Source organism: Electrona antarctica (assembly GCF_951216825.1).
Source record: "Electrona antarctica genome assembly, chromosome: 20".
Taxonomy (NCBI): Eukaryota; Metazoa; Chordata; class Actinopteri; order Myctophiformes; family Myctophidae; genus Electrona; species Electrona antarctica.
Genome location: NC_136801.1, coordinates 5612101 through 5635964, shown reverse-complemented (window position 1 = coordinate 5635964; position 23864 = coordinate 5612101). Strand labels below are relative to the sequence as shown.

Below are 23864 nucleotides of genomic sequence, written 5' to 3'. Positions count from 1 at the left end.
TTTTTTAATTTCGACGTCAGGCCTAAATGGGTTAATTAATGACAGACAGTGTATTTATTCTTTTACAGGATCGCCTTCTGTTGAACAAAAGCCTGCCCGTCTCGAAGGAACGCTTGGAAGCAATCATTCGGAAAATCTGCCAGTCTGCATAAATACTGGAGGATTATGACAATTAGAAAAGTGCAATTCCCCCCCGAGCAGCTCGCTAAGTACGGTATGATGATAAGCATGAGGTCATGAGGTCAGTCCGTTGCTCTCCCCAGGTTGGCGGAGGGAGTGTAGAGCCCAGGATTACATTAGATAATTGACACTGGGCGACAGAAATGGGTTACAAAATCAGGGGATAAAAAAAAAAAAGAACTACAGTACAGTACAGTACAGTACAGTATGCTAATGATGTATTGACCTTTTTAGCAAAAGGCCGATGCACACCTCAAGGCTATTGACAGGTGTGTAGGGCAATAAAGCATACTGAAAAAAGGTTATCTTTGAAAAACAAAGAAGGGTCCCGCACACTGTCAGAGAACTGTTTCGGTCTATTCGACCTTCATCAGGACAGTCTGACCGAAACGTTGAATAAAGAGCAACATTTTTGGCAAGTTTTCTGACAATGATGTATTGACCCACATGACGTCACAAAAACTTTATACAGAATGTACTCGAATAAAGTATCAGCTAAGAGAAAGAGGCCCGACACCTACTCTGCATGTTTTGAGGGGCACTAATATCCCCTCCAACATCTGGCTTTTGTTTCAGACATCATATGGCAGCCAAGTCTATGGATGTTTCACTAATCCATGCCCCCCAAAAATTAAGCATGCCCCCCCCGGTGACCTCATGTTGCGGCCAAGTCTATGGAATTTTTATGTTTGCTTTAAGCATGCCAACCCGTGACGTACAAAAGCAAACAAACGTAGCACTCACTTCACACGATTTTTATTTTTGAGGGGCGCTAGCCCTTCCTATATTCAGCTATAGTGTAGATTTTTGTCCTAACACAAACATTAAAGGACCACTTCACCACTTTTCAACTTCTCTTCCTATAATTGGTCCTAACTAATGTTCATGATAAAATACCACCATTTTTTCCTACTCTGTGTCTCATAGGAGTCTCATAGCAGTTCAGAAACCCGTCCACCAGTGACATCATCGATGGTGAATCCAAGCTAATAGAAACGGCAGGCTTTCTTTTCCTGAAAAGTTGCAATGCAAAAGTTGAAGCCATCGTTCTCACGATAATACAAATCTAAATATATTTTAAAACAAATCTTGTTTAAAAAAAAATCTGCCTAATGATGATGTCACTGGTGGACGGGTGTCCGAACTGCCCAAAGCCCTCCTATGAGACACAGACTGAGTAGGAAAAAATTGTGGTATTTTATCATGAACATTAGTGAGGACCAATTATATGAAGAGATGTTGAAAAGTGGTGAAGTGGTCCTTTAAATGCCATTGACAATGAATGGAGAATTTACGTCATACTGTATGTGTCTGAGCAAATCGGCTATTTTGTGCCAACACAAACATTAAATGCCATGGACAATGAAACGATAATTTACGTCATATGTAACAAACATTAAGGTGAGAACGATGGCTTCCGTTATAGCATGATAACTTTCCAGGGATTCACTTGGATTCCCCATTGATGATGTCACTTGTATGTAGGCACTAGGCAGGTTTCTTACCTGTCCACAGCCCTCCTCTGAGACACAAACAGAGTAGGCAAAAATGGTATCGCATGAATTAGTGAGGATCAGTTATACACTGACACCAAGCTAGACAGGCACGCCCAAAAACGTCACATCCGGTTTTAGCCTGGGGTAAGAATTTTCTATGGCTGCCAATGCAACTTGGTCCAATCCTTAATCACATACGGACAAACATCTATGCCGATGCTATCTAACTTGTGGAGGTAGCGTGCCTTGTCCACGGGCAACAGATCTTTCAACGTATGGCATTGCAAATACGTTTGATAATCGCTACTCTGCTCAATATTGTTTTGAAAATGCCGCAAATTGCATTGCAGTGAACGAGCGCAAATCACAACTTCCCCAGGGGGTGGGCGGAGTCACAGTTTGAGGCGCTGATTACGTGCCGTGGTGTCAGTGTATATGCAGATAGGGTGAAAATGGGTGAAGTCATCCTTTAACATTCCCTCCAGTCTGCCATGTAGAGGAACGTAAATGTTCTGATATTTGGGGCTCTTAGCCCAAGTATTTCTCTAGAGAGCATGCATAAACATGCCATATCCATTTTGCAATAAATCGCATCCCGTTTATGAGAAATTCTAATATGATAGAGTGGGCTATGCTAATATTAGTCAAAACACTGAGGCACGTAAACACGTATTTCTGTTTACTGTTGCCTCATCAGAGTGCATGTGTTGTGCACAGTCTGTTTATTCACTTAGACCATGTGGGGATATTCGAGGACAGGAGGACCCAGAAGATGTAAACAACAGTTCATCCTGGATATAAAACCTTAACTGGGGTATGAGGGAGCATTCATGCTCGATATTATTAAATGCCTGTCAACATTACTACTGAGCAGGAGCTAACGCACAGGAAGCAAAATGGCTTCATAACACTTTAACCCATTTTGACCTGAGATCAGATTCTAAAAATGTCTTCTACATCCTGACAGTTTTCTGAAAAAGCTAAAATGAAATGAAATGAAATGATTACTATATTTACCCAGGGTATCTGGGCTAAGCTCAATAACTTGTTTCCAGCCAGGCCCTGCTCATAGAACACATTTCATCGTAGTGGTTCAATGCCTTGTTCAAGGGCACTTCAGCGGTGGTAATTTTAACGTGTCGGACCGCTGATTCGAACTGGCGACCTTCCGGTATCAAGACCGCACCGCAATCCGTTCGGCCACCGCTGCCACTATGTCAGTGGTGCTGCTATGTTTCTATGTCAGTGGTTCTTCGTTTTTTTTTAAATAGCAGACCTACAAGCTCGTAGCGCGGCACTCGGTGGCGCGCTATGAGCTTGTAGATCTGCTATTTTTCAATAGCTAAAGCATAACATAATGCTAGCACCAAAAGGGGTTCCCGCCCAAAATGGGTTTTAAACTTACAGAGCACACTCACTACTGTTCACAGATGTAAAGTAAAGAGTTACTTTTATGTCTGATGTTATTGCTGTCCTTTCTCCTTTCAATGACTCAAAGGACTCAAAGCAATATCTAAAGTAACGTTTGGGGTGAAACAGACTATGCCAATGGGGCCCATCTGTTTCAGAGCCATTTGCACTCACACTGATTGAGTGAGAGGGAGATAAGTAGATGATATGATCTGTATCACACTGTATACCTCATAAGCTATTGGCATGTTCAATTTCACCCATCGCAGCACTATGGAAGCCAGGTGGCCTGTGAAATTGGATAGTAAACCCACGACACAAGCCTCTTTTAAATTGAGTTGGGCCTATAGTAACCGAGTACTCTCAATCTCACGGCATGGTTCCCCTGCAAGTCTCCAAGCAACAACTAAAGAAATCGTTCCCCTGTTGATAGCTTGCAATTCCCAAACGCTGCCACACACCAGCACACTTCGAGATGACTAAGCAGCATTGTCCAATCTGTGGCGTCCTCCCAAGCATGACTCTGTCTCACCCATCCTGATTGTTCATTTGATTACCACTCTGGGCCTCAGCCTGAAGCCTCTGCTCCGGGAGGCCTGAAGCCTCTGCTCGGGAGGCCCGCCATCGATCTCAGCAGCGCTGGCAAGGAGCAGGGAAACATGCTGCGTCAGCCTCTGTTTATACATGACAGAGCTGGACGCCATCAATGGAGAAGTTAACAGCTACTGTAGCTCTTCCAGCCTCCCTCTCTTTCCTCTTGCTTTCTCCTTGTCAGTCTCAAGACACTCGGTCGCTATCTTCTCTCTTTCTCTATCTGTCTCTCTGCCCAGGCACCATAGTTAGCCAACTAAAAGCCACTTGGGATGCTCTACGTAAACTTCGTTGTAAGACAAATAGCAGAGATTGTAGATAAATGGTAAATGGTGCATTTATATAGCGCCTTTATCCAAGGCGCTTTACATAGATTGTGCATTACATTCACCCATTCACACACACATTCATACACTGATTACGGCGGAAGCCATGAAAGGTACCAACCAGCACATCAGGAGCAATTTGGGGTTCAGTGTCTTGCCCAAGGACACTTCGACATGTAGCCAGGAGGAGCCGGGATTCGAACCGCCGCCGACGCATGGATCATTGGACGACCTAGTCTACCTCTTGAGCCACAGTCGCCCAGATCCACAAGCTTTTAGATCTGCTTCCTATATCCAGCTTTTGGTGTCTGTCTGTCCTACACAAACTCCCATTGACAATGAATGGAGAACTTTACGTCATAGTGTCTGAGCAAATAGACATAGTGTCTATTTTACGTCATGATGAGGTGTATGATGATAAGAGCGCCCCTCACTTCACACGGCTGTGATTATATTACTAATGGATAAAATTGATGTTTACACGTCATGTCAAGTTGAACAGGTTTTCCATATCCTGTTTGTCAGGACAGTTAGGTCCATAATCATCTTTAACTTTGGCCTGTTCCCTGTTTTGCCCCATGTTTGTGACAATAATGTCATGTCACCATGTGCCATCCTGTTGTCCATTTCACGGCCCTATTGTATCATTTATCTTATAGATTTCTGTCGCCAGATACACTCACTGTCTTTCCCCAGTCACAGAGTGTAGAGTAGGAGAGTAGCGACACGCTTTGATCTCGCTGCAAAGCGGGTGCCTATTGGGCTATAGTTCCAAACATTGCTCCTATGGCTGGAACTATCCCATTGAGATAGATTGAGCACTTCCGCATTCCATTGTTACAATGGGAGTCAACACTAGTGTCGCCACTCTCTTACTATATCACTCTGCCCAGTCAGTAAGCTTGCAATACTGTAGACAATGTTGTTAACTCAGTTTGAACGCCGCTGCCGTGTTATCAAATACCATTGGGGATAACTTGACCGTGGTCCTGGACGGAGCCAGCAAGTCTTAATAACTTGACCGTGATAACTTGACCGTGGTCCTGGACGGAGCCAGCAAGTCTTAATAACTTGACCGTGATAACTTGACCGTGGTCCTGGACGGAGCCAGCAAGTCTTAATAACTTGACCGTGATAACTTGACCGTGGTCCTGGACGGAGCCAGCAAGTCTTAATAACTTGACCGTGATAACTTGACCGTGGTCCTGGACGGAGGATAACTTGACCGTGGTCCTGGACGGAGCCAGCAAGTCAGTAAGTGAAAGAGTTTTCGTTATCTACAGATTGTCATGGCAACGCATTCAACTTCATGGGAGTCTCCAGGACTTCCCATTGACGTCGCTACACCATCCTCATCATCACCAATGTACCATCGAGGACTGATTCACGTGGGTCCACGCCAGTCAGACCAATGAGAGCTCGCCAGGCATCGTCCAACTCGGACTGACATGAAATACTAACTGACTAATTCGCTAATCAGAATTGGAGAACTCACCTTTGTCTCTGTGAATATACAGGTATATGGACTCAGAGCCACTGTGTTGGCCTCAGCGAAGCAGGCCTCTGACTGGGCTCAGGGTGGTCTCTACTCTCTGCCACTGAAATCTCTGAAAGGACTAGCCTGCTCAATGAGTCTGAGATCCAGCCTCAGAAGGAAGCCCTGTCTTTTTAGACAGTGATGATAAACATGTCGTGGCTCATCCACCCAAGTCTGGTTCCAGTGATATCTCCAGTGACAGTGTGGAAAGTTTCCCTCTTATTTTAAGTCAGTGAAACCGATGCAGAGAGCCTTCCATTAGGGCTCATATTCATGGTAATTCTCCAATAATTAAGGCAGCCTTTTATGGGGGGGGTTAATTGGCAGCACACACGTCATGGCTTTAGCCTAGAAATTAGGTGAAAGGCTAGCGTGAGTTTTAACTGTGGGGGCTTTACTAGCTGATGACCACAGAAACACGGTCCAATCGAGGGTATTATACTGTCGGCAACGAATGTTCCATAGATTGAAACTACCAAAGAGAGAGAGAAAGAAAGAAAGAAAGAAAGAAAGAAAGAAAGAAAGAAAGAAAGAAAGAAAGAGAATATCTGCAGTCTGCAGACCAAGCATCTGTCGAGAGAGAGACAGACAGAGGGACACTTGTCTAGCCCATTTTGGGCGGGAACCCCTTATGGTGTTAGCATTATGTTATGCTTTAGCTATTGAAAAATAGCAGATCTACAAGCTCATAGCGCGCCACCGAGTGGCGCGCTACGAGCTTGTAGGTCTGCTATTTTTGAAAAATCGAAGAACGACTGACATAGAAACATAGCTTTTTCAGAAAACTGTCAGGATGTAGAAGACATTTTTTAGAATCTGATCTCAGGTCAAAATGGGCTAGTGTCTACCCATCAGGGCCTCAACAGCTAATCTCGGCCAAGTCTTTAATTAAATAATTTAAAGGGAAGTGGAATTTCCCATCATGTCTGGCCATGCGGCACTGGCTGTTTATGGACTGTGAGGCCAGCAGAGAGTCACAGAGTGGACACATGAATGACATGGAAAGACTGAGTGGAAACCACAGAGGGGACAGTGCAGACAGTGTCTGGACATATTACAAGGACAATTCATCAGGAAAGTCTCAATTCAATTTGAAAGACATATACAGGATTTTTTAAGCCATTTAGGCCTGAGATCAGATTCTAAAAATGTCTTCTACATCCTGACAGTTTTCTGAAAAAGCTATGTTTCTATGTCAGTCGTTCTTCGATTTTTCAAAAATAGCAGACCTACAAGGGTCTGCTATTTTTCAATAGCTAAAGCATAACGTAATGCTAACACCAAAAGGGGTTCCCGCCCAAACTGGGTTAAAGCCGATTCTTGCCAGGCAGCTGCACCACAGACTTCATGGGATGTAAGAGTTTTAGAGTCCAAACCACATAATTGGTAATTTAGTTCTTTACAGACAATAGCCTTAATTGGACTAATGAGCAACAGATGAGCTCTAAATTGCGTACAGTTGTAAAGAATCCAACATGTTGACTTGGGTTATGTCACATTATGAAAGCTGAAGCACATTTTGAAGAATTGCCAACCCTTATTATACAGCATGTAGCAGGCCTAGTGATTTGAGCAGGTGTATGTGTTTGTGTGCACGACACGTGCATGTCTATGCATGGAACCTGTATGTGTATGTGTGCAGAGTTGCAGACATCCCTCCCTGGAAATGTTCATTTCAGGGAGGTATTAAAGGCTGTCCCTGAACATTCGGGGTTCGAACCTTCGCTCGTTAGGGTTGGCACTCGAATCTTAATTAATGGGCTTGAACCATTTGTTTTTTTAATTATTATTATTTCTTTTTTTTCTTTTTATTTATTTTAACTCGAAAATATATCTCGGGGAGAATGCGATATGCATAATAAGAGTACTATGTTCATGTTGTGTTTACATGTTACAATAATCAGGGGGGCATTTCAGTCCTAAAAACAGGGCTAGGGTACAGCCTTACTTTACCAGAGAGTGACCTTGTGGTTAGAGTGTCCGCCCTGAAACTGGGAGGTCAAGGTTCGATCCCCGGCCGGGTCATACCAGATACTGTAAAAATGGGACCCAATGCCTCCCTGCTTGGCACTCAGCATCAATGGGTTGGATTGGGGGTCAAATCAACTAATGATTCCCGAGCGCGGCGCACGCTGCGGCTCACCGTTCCAAGAGATGGGACAAATGCGGAGAACAAATTTCACTGCGGTAACGTCTGCGACTAATCGTATGACTTTGACTTTGACTTACTGGGAGGTCAAGAAAATGAATGAACATGTATATTTTCTATACATGGCACATATAGAGCGTCCTTTCATGACAACGAGAGACCCAGAAGTGAATTCTCCGTTCATTTTCCCCGTAGGCTTTTCAAAAAGTTTTTATTTAAACTGATGTTTACGCCGCGGACAAAGCCAACTCGAGTTGTGACAAATCATGACAACAAACACAATATTTTGGGCCGAACAAATAATTACAAAGAAAAAAAAAGGCTGCCATTTTTTCCTTCTTTCTAATTATTTGTTCGGCCCAATTTTTTGGGTTTGTTGTCATGATGTGTCACAACTCGAGCTGTACGAAGCTTAAAAGGTCTTTAAATAAATACTTTTTGAAGTGTCTATGGGGAAAATGAACAGGGAATTATATTCCTGGGTCCTTGTAGGGGGCGGGACTGCAACGCTCTATACAGTATTTCCTATAAATCCACATATTATAGGAACCTGAATATGGCATATATGCAGCAAATATTCTGCATATATTTGCCATATATTGGCATATTATGTTCATATACAGTAGATACATTTCCGAGCAACTTCCAGGTTGCGTGCGTGCGTGCGTGCGTGCGTGCGTGCGTGCGATCCCCATGTTGGGGGGCATGCCTTGGCGACCAAAACACAGAGTCCCTTGTGAGGATGCCCCTTTTAAGTATGTCCTCACAATTAAGTGTCAACCGGAGTCTTGCCACTCTGCCACTTGTCGCACGTAGGCACCACGTGACCCGACAGCTGGCATGGGCTGAATCAAAGGCTGCCTTCTCTTCTGGCCAAGGAATGAACCACTATCAACATCAACTCATCCTCCTGCCCTAACCCAGTCTGGGCGGGAACCCCTTTTGGTGTTAGCATTATGTTATGCTTTAGCTATTGAAAAATAGCAGATCTACAAGCTCATAGCGCGCCACCGAGTGCCGCGCTATGAACTTGTAGGTCTGTTATTTTTGAAAAATCAAAGAACGACTGACATAGAAACATAGCTTTTTCAGAAAAACTGTCAGGATTTAGAAGACATTTTTAGAATCTGATCTCAGGTCAAAATGGGTTAAACACACTTGGTGAATTAGATCTACAATCTACGTGCTCATAAGCTATCACTAATGCATTTGAAGGACCATGTTGTCAAATGCGTATCTGGAATAAAATTGTGCTTTGCCAGGCATGCATGTGTGTGCTGTACACGCATGCGTGCATGCACGCGCATGCATGTGTGTTTTGTGTGTGCACGCATGCGTGCATGCACGGCACGCGCGTGCATGTGTTGAGGCAGGAAACTTCTAGGCACAATGTAAAGACGGGGAGGGCCAGGAAGGAAGGAAGGAAATCCTGCTCACAAAATGGCCACAGAGACAAAAGCAAGGGATCTCTCTCTCTCTCTCTCTCTCTCTAAATGAGATGCAAAGTACTGTACACAAGAGCTGAAGTGGCCCTGATAAAGAGGGCCTAAATGAAACTCGCTTTGAATTTCACACTCTAAATAGGACAGTAACGTCCATGTTTATGACACGCATGCACACAGACATTGAGCAACTCTGGGCTGCTTTATGGTGTGAGGGAAATCTAAGCAGGACTAAGCACTATAAATTATGTACTTACACAAATCAATATTCAATTATTTCAATAGCAACATTTGTCAAATCAAGGTATGCATTGTAGGCCTATTGAGTATTCCACTAATCAGATTTGCTATGTCTAGGGAATTGGCGAATCAATCTTTAATTCATGATATTATAGACGAGACGATAAGGATAAAAAGGCAACCAGACAGCGGCAACAGTGCTGAACTGCCAGATGAAGGATTATCCCATAATTCCCATTGAGTGATTTTAATTGATACGGGACTCTAGACTTCGATGAGGAGAGGCTTCCAATATTGCACAGCGAATTCCTGCCATCATTCATTTTTCTGCCTGGATAAAAGAGACAGATGTATAGCTTGAAGCCAATGTTCCAGACAGGTCTCCAATGCACACACACATAGAGCACGCCTACGTATGTGTGCATGCCGCACACGCACACGCACACGCACACGCACACACACACACAAAAAATGTACATACCGATCAGATGAATTTGAGTACACACACAGAAAATCACAAACAATATAGTTGTGAGTGATTCATAAATCCATGTGAACAAGATCCGCTAGAATAAAAGGCAGACTGACTGTGGCACTGTACTGTTGGTGATTACATTGCAAGCGACAAAAGCCCAATTTACACGTTGTTCTCACTTAACGAAAACAACCGATTTTCACTAACTTGGAATTGGAAACCAGACATTTTCAGCATGAGAGACATGGTCGTACGATGAAGAATTAGTTAGTGTTAATAAGCAAGACGCTTCCTCAGCCTGGGGGCTTTAGGTGGGAATGGACAATAGGAGAGATAGTATCTCCCTGCATTGTCTGAGGAGATAACAATCAAATCCAATTAAACATAGTCAAGGAAGAATAAAAACACATACTTTTTTTTTCATATACACAATACACATCAGTGGCTGTAGGCCTATAAGTGGGTTAAGGCAGAGTTAAAGAAAGACAGTCTGATTAAAATTCAGCCCCCTGGCCTCTACTCACTCACTAAGGATGGAAAACAGCCCTAGACTGATTAGGCAGATAGGAATCATAATTATCTCTCACGTAGCATTGGGAGAAAAATGTGCTCCTTGTCAACAAACCGTTGGACATAATGGACGGAACATATGCAACCACCTCTGGGACCCCCGTGTGGAAAAAGATAGAGACGGAAGAAGACCAGAGAGGGGTTGAGAGAGACAGAGAGGAAGCAAGGGGAGGGAGAGAGAGGGAGAGGGAGAGGGAGAGGGAGAGAGAGAGAGAGAGAGAGAGAGAGAGAGAGAAACATGTAAGAGGGAACTGAGGTGATAATCAGCCCTTTAAAGACTGAAAGATGAGAGGAATAAGAACAAGACAGTGAATTGAATGTGTTGTAGGAAGGATCAACGCTGTCGCTGCAGGCCACTGGAAGGCACTTCATGTTCAGCACTCCAGTACTGACACCAGGACCTCTCCAGTACTGACACCAGGACCACTCCAGTACTGACACCAGGACCTCTCCAGTACTGACACCAGGACCTCTCCAGTACTGACACCAGGACCTCTCCAGTACTGACACCAGGACCTCTCCAGTACTGACACCAGGACCTCTCCAGTACTGACACCAGGACCTCTCCAGTACTGACACCAGGACCTCTCCAGTACTGACACCAGGACCTCTCAATACCTTGTGACATTATAGCTAGCTGAATGATTACGGTTTCATGTAATATTCCAGTGCAAATTAACTGGCAACCCCCCCCCCCCCCCCCCCCCCCCCCCGCTTGTGCAGGTTGAAAATCGCAGCTTTTTAATCAATTTCAATTTTCAATTTTGGGCATGTCATTATAGGCGAAAGGCTTAAGTGGTTAACTGATTTTGAAATTGAATTAAGTCGACCTATTACCGCATCATAGTAAATTAGTAATATAGTACCAAATAGTGCTGTGTAACTTTGTGTGCTGATTTAGGCCGAACTAGGATCAGCGCAGAGTAAGGCTGCACTGGCAACAAGTGCTCGATATCCCAGTAGTACAACATGTTCAAATTTGTCTTGGTAATTCTTTTAAAATAAAACATTATGTCATTGACTGTTTTTTGTATTTAAAAGTAGCGGTTCTGGCACCGGTACCGCTTAACAAAAATACCTCCAATCTTGTACCACTACGAATAGAATGGAGATATTGACTAGAGAAACTCTCATTTGAAACAGTGGATAGAATGAGTGAGCAGCTCACTCGCTGGGGTGTGTGTGGCTATAAAGCAGCGAGGACCAGAGGATCCTGAAGAAGTGCCTGTGTGTGTTCAAATGCACATGCATGCAGAAATGCAAAAGTGCAAATGTCCCTTTCTCTCTCGGCAGGTATCTCTATCTCTCTGTGTATGTACGCATACACAGTATAGATAAAGTCTGGACATACTGATCATCAACATCTTCCGTTCTTATTTCCATCAGAGCAACGGGGGGGGGGGGGGGTGTTGGCATGAAGTCTTGAGATTAACAGGCAGGAAGGGGATGAGAACAAGAGGTCGTGAACTTTGGGGTCATCAGCTGTCCATCCAGAGGATATGGTCCTCCTCCTCATGACCCCCCACCCCCCCTCCCCCCCGACCTGACCCTATGGGTCACATGCAAAATCAACATCAGCAGCCCGATCAGGATCCGTCAGGCCTTCACCAAGATGTAAACAAAGCAGACCTCCGAGATGGAGGGAGGAGTGGAACCTCCAGACACACAGACGCATAATACAGGACAGGACACACTCGTTGTGGTTGACGTGAACACCTGGGACTGCGAGAGGCTGTGAACTGATCCATCTGTGACTGTTTTCACCATTAGTAGTGATTTCTCAACTCACTTCAAAAAGGACATTTCAAAGTTGAAAGCTACTATTGATTTACGCCAAAGTGCCAAAATCTTAGCATGCCAATTTTATGGATTTTATACTTACAGGAAATGTCCCAGAGTGTGTGTGTGTGTGTGTGTGTGTGCGTGCGTGCGTGTGTGCGTGCGTGTGTGTGTTTGTTCACTTGCATGTGCGTGCACCTGTGTGTGCAACTGTGTATGCATACGTATGTAAATAGAAAGCACACATAAAGGAAAGATCAGGAATAGCGACAGTATTAGGATGTCTTGAGACACTTTCTATTTACTCTCATTTTAACGCACACCGGCATTATCCAGGTTTGAAACATTTGTAGGTGGTGGTTTTACAGAGCCCTAGGCTTTCATTAAGGATATGGAAGGTAGCTAAGGGACCACTTAAACGCAGACCAAGGCTCCTGGGAATATATTAGCCCAAATTGAGGCTCAGTTTTTCCCCTACAGAAACGGGACATGAAAGGTTTCCTCCATTCAACAATCTACCATTTCTCCCCCAAAGTGCTTATCAAGGCACTCTTGTGCCTTTCAAAGTCCGTCCATCAGTAGTAACACCGGCAGAGTGTCTAAGAACAATATTCACAGTGGATGCTGTGAAAGGTGTCGCAATGCAAAGACTTCATTACACCAAGTGTTTACATTATCCCTTCATCCGTTGCTCTCAACAAGGCGTTTCTGAGAGAGAATGTCATGTTCTTGGCTCGTTGTTGTCCAAGACAAACACCAGTGTCCACTGCCGCCCACAATCTCCCGCTATAATCGCTCATTATGTAAGATGGGTCTGAGATATCACAGACATCCATGGAGACTTCCTGGTCCTAAGAGAATACTACTGTACATGAACAGTTCACAAGATGGTGCTTTAATTATGGCTCTCCTACTCAGACTTGGAACTAGACAACCCATTTCCACCCAAAGATTCCCATATTATATCGACAGTAACTACTTATTTGGTATTGTGTCTATACTTGGTCCCCTCCTTTTCCCCTCTACACCAAATCTCTTAAAGGGACACTTCAACCTTTTTGCAAAAGAATATATGTTAATGACGTTTAGAAGCTTTAGAACACTTTCATGGGGGTCTTTATGTGTGTAATATGTGGTTTTAGATATTTTAGATTTTAGCAGTGAGCCCAGTGTCAATGACATCAGAGACACTTCCTTCCTGGACTACAATTCCCATAATACTTGTGCACTGCTCCTCTTTGTGGATAGGGGGAGGGCTGTCTTACTGAAACAACATGTAGTCCAGGAAGTAAGTGAGCCCAGTGTCCATGACATCAGAGACACTGGGCTCACTGCTAAAATCTAAAATATCTAAAACCACATATTACACACATAAAGACCCCCAGGAAAGTGTTCTAAAGCATCTAAACGTCATTAACATATATTTTTTTGCAAAAAGTGTCCCTTTAAATGAAAATAGCCGATCTACAAGCTCACGTGTAACTTGTGAGCACACAGTACTGAGCAGTGGTGTAAAATAACTACCGGTAAGTACATTTGCTCAAGTATTTTTTACAATTGAAAATTAGAGGTATTTTTTTACTTTCAATTAGTGGAGTATTTCCAATTTTCAATACTTTTACTTCTACTCCACTACATCTCAGAGGCAAATGTTGTACTTTTACTCCACTACAATTATTTGAAAACTTTAGTTACTAGTTATACTTTGTAGTTATATTGAATATTATTACAATACATACGTCATTAACCACTTCAGTCTTATATACATTTTGGCCATTGGAAATCTACAAGCTCACAATGCGATCATGGAATGCAATGCATTGTGAGCTTGTAGATCTGCTACTTCAAATACAAATTTATACACCGGATCGTATTGCACCGTGCTTGCGGTTTGTGTTAGGTTGTCGGAACAAAAGTATGGCCAAAAGGCAGAGGCCTTGGTGTGCGTGCTGTTGGCCTGTTGCACTTCCCCCCACTGTAGAGTGTGTGCATGTGCACATCTTGCTAAACGGGGCAGACCGGGGGGTTTCCAAATCACCAAATCACTGAATGCTCCTTTAACCTCAGTAAAATGGTGCCAAAACCTAACCCTATTCATAAACCTAACCGCAGTAAAACTATGCCTAACCCTAAACGTATTTCTAACCTTATCCCGAGTAAAATAAATACAAGAATACAAGAACCACCCCACTGAGTGGTCGGCGGAAAAAAATTAGGGCTAGCGTGTTTTAAGGTGAGCATTGCGGTTACCAGCTCAACCAGTTAATGCAGATTATACCATACCTAACATAGCCCCACTATCGATTATCGAACTTCAAATTCTTGTGACTCCCACACACACACACACACACACACACACACACACACACACACACACACACACACACACACACACACACACACACACACACACACACACACACACACACACACACACACACACACACACACACACACAAAGTTAGACTTCATTGACACCTCCTTGGTGCACAGCAGGGTTAGGTTTTTCTTTGCTATTCTGTATTACAAAACAGTCGATTGCAACCTAGATATGGCCCACCGTTGAGCTGAGAACGGCTTTGGAGCCAATTGTTCCAGCGATCGTCGGCACAGATCATTGTTCGGCGTGTTGTTTTCCACTACCTTAGTGATACAGTGTGTGTTGTTTAACTGAGGTAGATCAGCAGCAACAATCTCTGTACCACAGTTCAACTTCTGCCAATGACCGGAGCCTCATTGTTCGTTCCCCAGCATTTCCTAACCTTTAAGGAATTCCTTTTCCTCCACCAGGAAATATGGTTTACAAGAGACGGCATCAGGCCCAGACACTCGGAACTCCTCCTCTTTTACCCCTTTTGCCCTCCAGCAATGTCCAACCAACACCCCTTCTTTTTCCTTTAACCCTTCAGGTAATATCTACCGTAACTGTAGTTGAAAAAGAAAATGCCAGCACTCATTGCAAGTCCTTTTCATATGAATTTATTTACCTCTGACGTTGATAACGTTAACACGTTTCGGCCTGTGTGGCCTTCGTCAGCGTTATCAATGAGTGCTGGCATTTTCTTCATTTCAACTTGTATATTCGAGCCTTGCACTGTGGGGCGACTGTGGCTCAGGAGGTAGAGCAGGTCGTCCAATGATCCATGGGTCGGCGGTTCGAATCCCGGCTCCTCCTGTCTACATGTCGAAGTGTCCTTGGGCAAGACACTGAACCCCAAATTGCTCCCGATGTGCTGGTTGGTACCTTGCATGGCTTCCGCCGCAATCAGTGTATGAATGTGTGTGTGAATGGGTGAATGTAATGCACAATCTATGTAAAGCGCCTTGGATAAAGGCGCTTTATAAATGCACCATTTACCATTTATATTCGAGCCTTGCACCGTAAGGACTTTATTCTAACCTGTGAGTGTTGCGGGTTGTCGGGTTTCTTGCACTGTAGTAGTCCAACCTTCTCCCCTGGCTTACAGTACCATACCAGAGGGCTGGCTACACAGTGGCGGTGAAGGCACTCACTCACACGCTCTTTCACTGCATCTGGCCAAATTGGCTTGAAAGACTCCAGACAGAAGTCATAGTCATCATGCAGGGAGTTTTGTTGGGTGCACTCACTGCACTCTCAGTCTGGTAAAGATTTAAGCCTGTGTGGATGGCATCATTGCAGAGGAAAACATGTCATTTATCATTTAAAAAGAAATCACACCTGTGTGAAGTGAGGGGCGCTCTTATCGTTATATATCATCATACATCATAAATGGTAAATGGTGCATTTATATAGCGCCTTTATCCAAGGCGCTTTACATAGATTGTGCATTACATTCACCCATTCACACACACATTCATACACCGATTGCGGCGGAAGCCATGCAAGGTACCAACCAGCACATCGGGAGCAATTTGGGGTTCAGCGTCTTGCCCAAGGACACTTCGACATGTAGACAGGAGGAGCCGGGATTCGAACCGCCGACCCATGGATCATTGGACGACCTGCTCTACCTCTTGAGCCACAGTCGCCCACATCATCTCATGCAGAACTGAATTTATGTGATTGGTTTGCCGATTTGCTCGTCTACATACAACGTAATTTTTTCCCTTCATTGTCGATGGCATTTAATGTTTGTGTTCCCACAAATTTACGTCACATTTGACAGACATTTGACCTAATTTCTCCATTCACTGTCAAACGTAAATATTGAGACATGTGTGGACAAAAGCTGTATATAGAAGGGGCTAGCACCCCTCAAAAAGCAGGCTTGTACATCTTTGTCAATCATGTTTCATCAACACTTTCAACCTGATCGAGGTCCCTATTTTGCTCCCTATGTCATTGTGGACAAGAACTGTCAAAAAATAGCAAACATTCGCCGTTCAACAAGGTATTTAGGAGGACCTAAATGGTTAATACTGCTGAGTGTAGTGGGTGTGGGCCTGGACTGGGGTTAGGTGTGTACGTGTCCAATGCGCATCTGTGTGTGTGTGTGTGTGTGTGTGTGTGTGTGTGTGTGTGTGTGTGTGTGTGTGTGTGTGTGTGTGTGTGTGTGTGTGTGTGTGTGGGAGGGGGGTCAGACAATGAAAGTGATCAGTATGACATCTTGACCCAGTAGGTTGCCTTTGATCCCAGTATCATACACCTTATCACATTCATCTGACCCCAGGCCCTCAGACACACTTACAACACACACCTCATCCAGTCCCAGACCCACCACCCCAAGCTCCCCTGACAGTACCTGACACTCTCCAGAATCCTGCAGTATAAGATAAGAGTGTAAATATCAGTAGTTTATCTATATCCCCTCTCTTCCCTCGCCTCTCCCTCCCTTTTCCTTCCTCAGGTTATAACACACAGTTCAATCTCTCTCCCGGTAGTAAGTCTGATTTGTGTCCGATTATACACCCCCAAACTTCTTTGTGGTCAGAACAGAGTTGCCTTGTGACTTGTGAGGATCAATCAAGTTTCTAAAATGAATCCCAGCTCCAGCACCACGGGTGGTGGTGGTGCTGTGTGCGTGCGTGCGTGCGTGCGTGAGTGCGTGTGTGTGCGTGCGTGCATGTGTATGTGTGTGTGTGTGTGTGGGGGGGGGGGTCAAGAGGATTGGGTGAGGGGGCGCTGCATTATCCAAACCCCCAGCCAAGATAGATAGCAGATTCCCTGAAGCCTCCCAGCCTAGCGCCTACGCCGTGACTCTAAATGTCCTGAATGGTTTCTAAGAAAAGGCCAAGGCAAGATCCGGTTAGAATCAAGAAGGCAAGGCATCCCCTCCCTGGTTCCATCACCCTCCATTGGAACCATCTGTGAAGTAGGGGGGCTGCCAAAAGGAGGAATGTGTATGTACACACATATAGTATACATGTGGTTTGGGAAATAGCTCTCTTGGTGACACCCTACTTCCACCACTAAAAAGTTCCCATCGTACAGAGAAGCTTATGCTGCTGACAGAATACAATGGAAGCCGTCCAAACCCATAGCTCGCTTGTTTGGTCATTATATAACAGGATCACATCATCGTGCCCTTTGGGTCACTCTATGCCTGTTCCTTCCTGTTGAGCATGAGTGACTATATGCAGACATCACCAACCATAACATGTTAAAAATGTCATTCTTTGTCAAATGTTGTAGCTACAGTTAATTACTGACCAACCATCGAATAATAACATTTGTGGACTTATACTGTATAATAACTATATTGCCCTTCGTTCCTTCCCATTTTTGAGGTCAGTTGTTTTCTTAGTAAGGCCACTAAGCTGCCAACATGTCATTCTTGTTCCACAGTATAGCCAAGTGCTTCTCAGAAGCCTAATTTATGCCAAAAGAATAACTGCTTTTTCAACTTAAAATGCCTAAATTATACTGAAATGCATTGCATTTATAGTTGAAGATCTGTTATTTTCAGAGAACAACTACAAACACAACAGTGGAGCTGTGTGCCAACTCTAGAGCTTTTCCTTTGAGTCCACCTGTGCCATATGGCAGAACCGAGAACTCAACCCTTCTGGGTTAGATCAGAGCTTGGCAAAGGGCACAGACTAGGCTCCCAGGTATTTTAAATGCTGTGTCGTAGTGGGTAGTGGGAGTAATAATATGCATGGAATAGGGATGTGGATGCAAGCCAGGTACCAGGCTACCAGCATGCCACATAATGATGCCACTGAGCATACTTATCTCCGCTATTCTTTACTTCAATAGCCTTATCTTAGGCTTTTTCTGCACTTTGCAAGGCTAGGGATAGACTAAACAGAATATAATTAACTGTAGGATGCCTATTTCTAGTAAAACGGTTGAGAAATGACAGAGTTACCATGTGGGGGTCCCTCTACTGTACCCTCTACTGTACTGTACTGTCACTGTACTGTACTGGCACACCTGAAATCACCATATATACAGTTAATATGTGCGTGTGTGTTTGTGTGATAGGTTGCGCACAGGTGGTGAAAAACAACCATGCTGTTTTCGTGCTCAGACATACCCAGGCAGCCAGCCAGGCTGCAGGCACCCACACACAGTCACTTAAGGAAGTTGTTTGCACCACTTAATAAACAATTATTTACTGTTACCAGGCCATAGGCCCTTTAAGCTATAATAAAAGAGTCACTGTCATATAGGTTCAATATAATTAATGCATTAAATAGATTGCTATTTTAAAATGCAAATTTTAGGGTTGTGAAAAACTTTGGCTATGCTTTGACTTTTGGAGGCTGCTTTCTCGATTTCACACTTGCAATCTGAAAAGATAATTTATCCCTGGAGGAGGATGCGGTTTGGAGTGTCAGTGCATGCAGCAGCAGCACTGGTAGATAACTGGGGTAACGACAGTGGAGTTTCTACTGATAGAAATCCTCTTCACATCACTAAAAACACAGAGCAAGCATTCTAGCTCATTCCTACTTTGACATTGACATACATACAATGCACTTGTGGACGAGTTGTAGCAAGGGAGCCCCAATGTATATAGCCTGTAATATGCACCGTGCATACTAAGTAGTTGTTTTGAGGGGTTCCCTTCTTGGTGAAAGTAATAGGATATATATTTTGTCTTCTGTCGTATTTTTTAAAAAGTTTACTCACCGAAAGAAACTCCAGTGTCCCAACATAATCCCGTTCAGTCTTCAAAAGTTCATTTAGAACACAAACTCTTAGCCGAAGTTGCTTCTCCAAGTCTTTCCCGCTTTCGGCTCTGTGTTCTGCTTTGCTTTCCTCGGTCATCGTGAAGCTTTAAAAGTTAATTTCCACCGCAGGTAAAAAGTTGTCAAAACAAAATTATTTCAGTGAAAAACGCGTCAAAAGTTTGCAACATGGTTAAACTTGTGTTTGGTGAAATTCACTAGAGTTAAAATCCCGTGGGGAAAATAAAATGCAGGCGATTCTGCAGGGTGAAAACACATTTAAAAGTTGAATGAAAAGTTAAAAGACAGCCTCGGCGCTTCACGGCACGGTGTCAACACGCCAGACGGCTTCTGGACACCAGTCACAAACTTGGGTCCATGTGACTGAGAGTGAGTGACTCCTAAAACCTTCACGCTGCCCAGACAGCCTCCTTCCAGAGGACGGGGCAGGACCCAAGCGAGCCTAGGAGGACTGCTGCTGCTGCTGCTGCATGCCAGGCACAGAGTAGACAGCGTCGTCCTAACTACCTGATGCACCACAACAGGAAAGTGACAGAATGAAAAGTAAGTAAAAAAGACTGTAAAAGGCAGCACTGTGGACAGGATACAGTAGTGAGCGTATCATACTTATCAGACTCAGTACGTGTACAAACACTGTAGCCTGCCTACTACTACACTCACAGTCTTAACCTTGTGGATTTGTAGGGCAGTGATAACATCTCTCTCTGACTCTCGCTCTCTCTCTCTCTCTCTCTCTCTCTCTCTCTTTGCAGTCACAGCAAATGCTCAATGAAATGAATGGCTCTACTGTTGTTCAGCCGCTGTTTAATTAAGTTGTAAATTAATCTGTGTGATAACAACATGCACTGGTTGTAGACCTCACATAAATTGCATTAGTCAACAATTAGAGAGAGAGAGGGAGGGGGGGGGGGGGGGGTGTTGAAGAAGAGTGATTTGCATATGTGCATGGAGGCCAGGCCAGGACTAGATCAATCGTTCCCAAACTTTTTCATGTCAAGGACCCCCAAATTGACACTAATTAGCCCACGGACCCCCATTTGAAAAGATATGCCAGGGACCCCCATAAGAGAAGATTTTTTTATGGCTCTACACTAGCAGTGATTCTCAACCAGTATAATTTCAAGGACCCCCAGTTTGACATGCATTAGGCTACGGACCCCCCATTTAATGGCATTTCTATCTCTGGGACCCCAATTTATATTGTAAAATCAATGTTAATTTAACTCAGAGTGTACAAATGGACCCGTCAGGGTCCATTTGGTTCCATTTGTACACTCTCAGAGTTACAGACCCATAAGGGTCCATTTGGTTCCAAACTATCATTTAGCTGGGTCCCCCCTGGAACTCCCTCAAGTACCCCTGGGGGTCCCCGGACCCCACTTTGGGAACCCCTGGACTAGATGATATACTAGTGATGATTTCGAGCCAGATCTCACTCTTTATCTGTACCCCAGACATCACACAAATAAACTAAGGATCATACCCCGGGGCCAGACATTTCCATGTCTGGTCTGGACACCATGTCACGGTCACAAGATACTACTTTGATGGGGCGCCCGCTGGCCTAGTGGTCCAGGCACATGCCACATTATACTAGGCTCTGACCTGACAGCGTGTTGTGTGTTCGAGTCCCGTTCATGATGACCTTTGCTGCATGTCTCTCCCCTTCTCTCGCTCCCTCTTTCCCGTCCGTCTTCACTGTAACTATCAATAAAGGCACAAAAAGCCAAAAACAAAAAGATACTACTTACAAAGAAAGACAGCACTGTGCTCGGGTGGTGCAGTGGTAAAGTCCCTGCCCACCACCACAGAGGTTGTGGGTTCAAATCCCCTGGCTTTGCAGAGTGACTGGCCCTTGTTTGGGGGAGAGAAGCCACGCGGGGGTGATATGGTCATTGCACGTAGGCCTACTCCTATACTTGCTGGAGCGGTGCCTGTCAGCTGGGAGTGTTGGAGTAGGACAAAGGCCCTATACGTCCTCCTGGTGGGGGCTCCTCACTGGCAGGTGAGTCAGTAGGATACGACAGCAGTGACAACACAGAAATATGTGTGTGGGGAGGAATCAATTGACATAATGACTAAATTGGGGAGAAAAAGGGGTAAAAAATATTTGGCTACTCTAAATTTAGGAAAAAAAACATGTCACTGGAGCAACTGCGAACTCGGACAGTTGAAGCCTAAATAAAAAGGAATGACAACGTATCGATCGATGTCAATACATCTTTGTCATGTCTTGCAATATGGGCGATGATGGTCACTGGTGATGTCTTAACAACACACATCACAACAAGATACTACTTTGAAGATGTAGGCCTACAATGAAAGAGATGGCACTGGAGCAACTCGGACAGGGAAGGCTGAACTTGTGAAGCCTTTTTTATTATAAGGGTGCAAATAAAAAGGAATGACAATCTATCAATGTCAATACATCTTTGTCTTGAGATGTCTTGCGATAAGGGTGATGATGACAGGCAGACATAGATTGTGGATTACAGTGAGAAAGCTAAACTAGTAAGAATGTCCTCTTCTCTATTACATGACATCTGATGGTGACCAGAAAATCTGAATCAAAACATATTATTTAGTTTGTTTGGTCTTGCATTGTGTTAACAAAACTAGAGCCAAGATAGCACTTAAGCTGAAGAATTTTGGTAAAAGGTGAGAATATTTGCTGAATAAAAGCATCTTCAACAGCTTTTCACTATTCTGCTACAATCAGATTTTCAACAGGTAATTACTTAGTTGTCCTTCATTCAGTGTTAATTTATTGAGCAGATATTACCCTGCTATGCCAGACTATCTATCACACCATGGTTGGAATTTAATATTTATATGTATGTATTTTAAATGGAGGTGCACTGCTCAAAGATTCCGCACACTCACACACACACACACACACACACATGCAAGCACGCACGCACGCACGCAAGCACGCACTCACTCACGCACGCACGCAAAAACACACACACACACACACACACACACACACACACACACACACTTAGTTAGTTCCCTATTTTGCTGCAATATCAGTTTCACACTTCATTCCATCAATGCTATGTGCCAACTGCCAACGGTTATTCTAGTGTCATTAATCTGAGGGGCATACAAGTGTATCAGAAGGTGCCTCAATAGCAAAATATTACAGCCACTGTAATGACGTAAGGTATAAGTCAGACCAGCCTGACCAGGTGAGATGGGTCAGACAAGGACATGCATTCTGAAGTGTAGTAAATCTTGACATAGACTATACTCTGGTGGCCATACATGGAACCGCATGCAGTGGGCACATGCGGTAGCATTACGGCAGCCTGATAATAATGGGTACACTTGTATTGGTGTTGTGTTATTTACTCTCTACCACCAGAGGACGCTGTTGTTTGCGAGTATAATTACCATCCATCTCAAATAGGGACCGTTAATGTTTATGCTGTCCTACAACAGATCATCGACCATCAAATTAGTTCGTGTCTCTTGACTACCCACCGCAAATACGGTGCTAATACTTTTAATTAAACTTTATCCCCAGACGAGTCTAAAAAGTTACTAAAGTTGACCTGCCTGAGCTAAGAACAACAAATCAAGAAACGGTGCTGTAGTGTAGCAGACTGCAGGATGGTTTTCCATTAACCTCTCGAACCCCCTTTGGATTTTAAAGCCCATGACTATGCTTTGAGGAATTTAATCGTAGCTTTAGTGGTGGTGAATGCTGCCAGGAAGTATTCTGTTAGTACAATCCATTGAACAAAGCAGGGCCCAGGCGTGTCAGAGTCAGACTGATATGAATGAGTCATTCATTCACAATGACCTTATCCAGTATTTACACTTACCATTAAAGATGAGTTGAGATAAGAGTGTTGGTTTAACGTGATATGAACGTGTAAACCCATAGACCTGCCCATATACCTGTCGTGCATGTATCCGTTTGTGCGAGCCAAAACCAACATGGCTCTCTGATGTGGGTGTCACTTACAGTACTTCTATAATTTGATGTATTTTTCTTCAGATTGTTTTGTTCTGAGACTAGACCTACTGTATAGCCTACAAGAGAGTCTGTCTGTCTGTCTGTCTGTCTGTCTGTCTGTCTGTCTACATGTGGGTTCTCCCTAAGGGGTAAACAATATTAATATTGAATCAGAGCATAGGCTATAGGCCTATGCTTATGTAGGCTAGACAAAATACACCAAAATACAATTATTATTTTAATCAAATCAAGGAGCATTTCATTTGATTATAGAATGTCTAATTGCTCTGTATAATTGTTTTTAATTAACTATAACTATAACCCCCCCCCCCCCCCCCCTTTTTTCCCCTCACTGTATATGTTTCTTTTCCCTTTTTACCTCCTTTATGATGAATTCCTGTTCTGTTCTCTGTCTATATAGAAGTGTCTATTTGTACGTCTCTAAATGTTTTGATGAATTGAACATGGTGGACCCTCTTGTAAACAAGTTTAATGCTTAATTGGGTCGTCCACTCACAGTTAACAGTCTTTGTATTGAGTTTGTGCTTGAAATGTACTGTAATTCTGCAAACTGTTAATAAATATT

General features: G+C 43.8%; 1 protein-coding gene across 2 annotated transcripts in view; it reads right to left on the bottom strand.

The window, feature by feature from the left end:
• The window catches only part of prex2 (phosphatidylinositol-3,4,5-trisphosphate-dependent Rac exchange factor 2), a 218828-nt gene extending 198908 nt beyond the window's left edge, over positions 1-19920 (bottom strand). The window contains exon 1 of one of the 2 annotated variants that reach the window (XM_079488991.1): positions 19256-19920. In XM_079488991.1, the coding sequence (XP_079345117.1) occupies positions 19256-19393 (138 nt within the window). In that variant the 5' untranslated portion in view covers positions 19394-19920. The remainder of the gene's footprint in view (positions 1-19255) is intronic. The other variant, XM_079488992.1, reaches the window with a different exon arrangement.
• Between the last annotated feature and the right edge of the window lie 3944 nt (positions 19921-23864).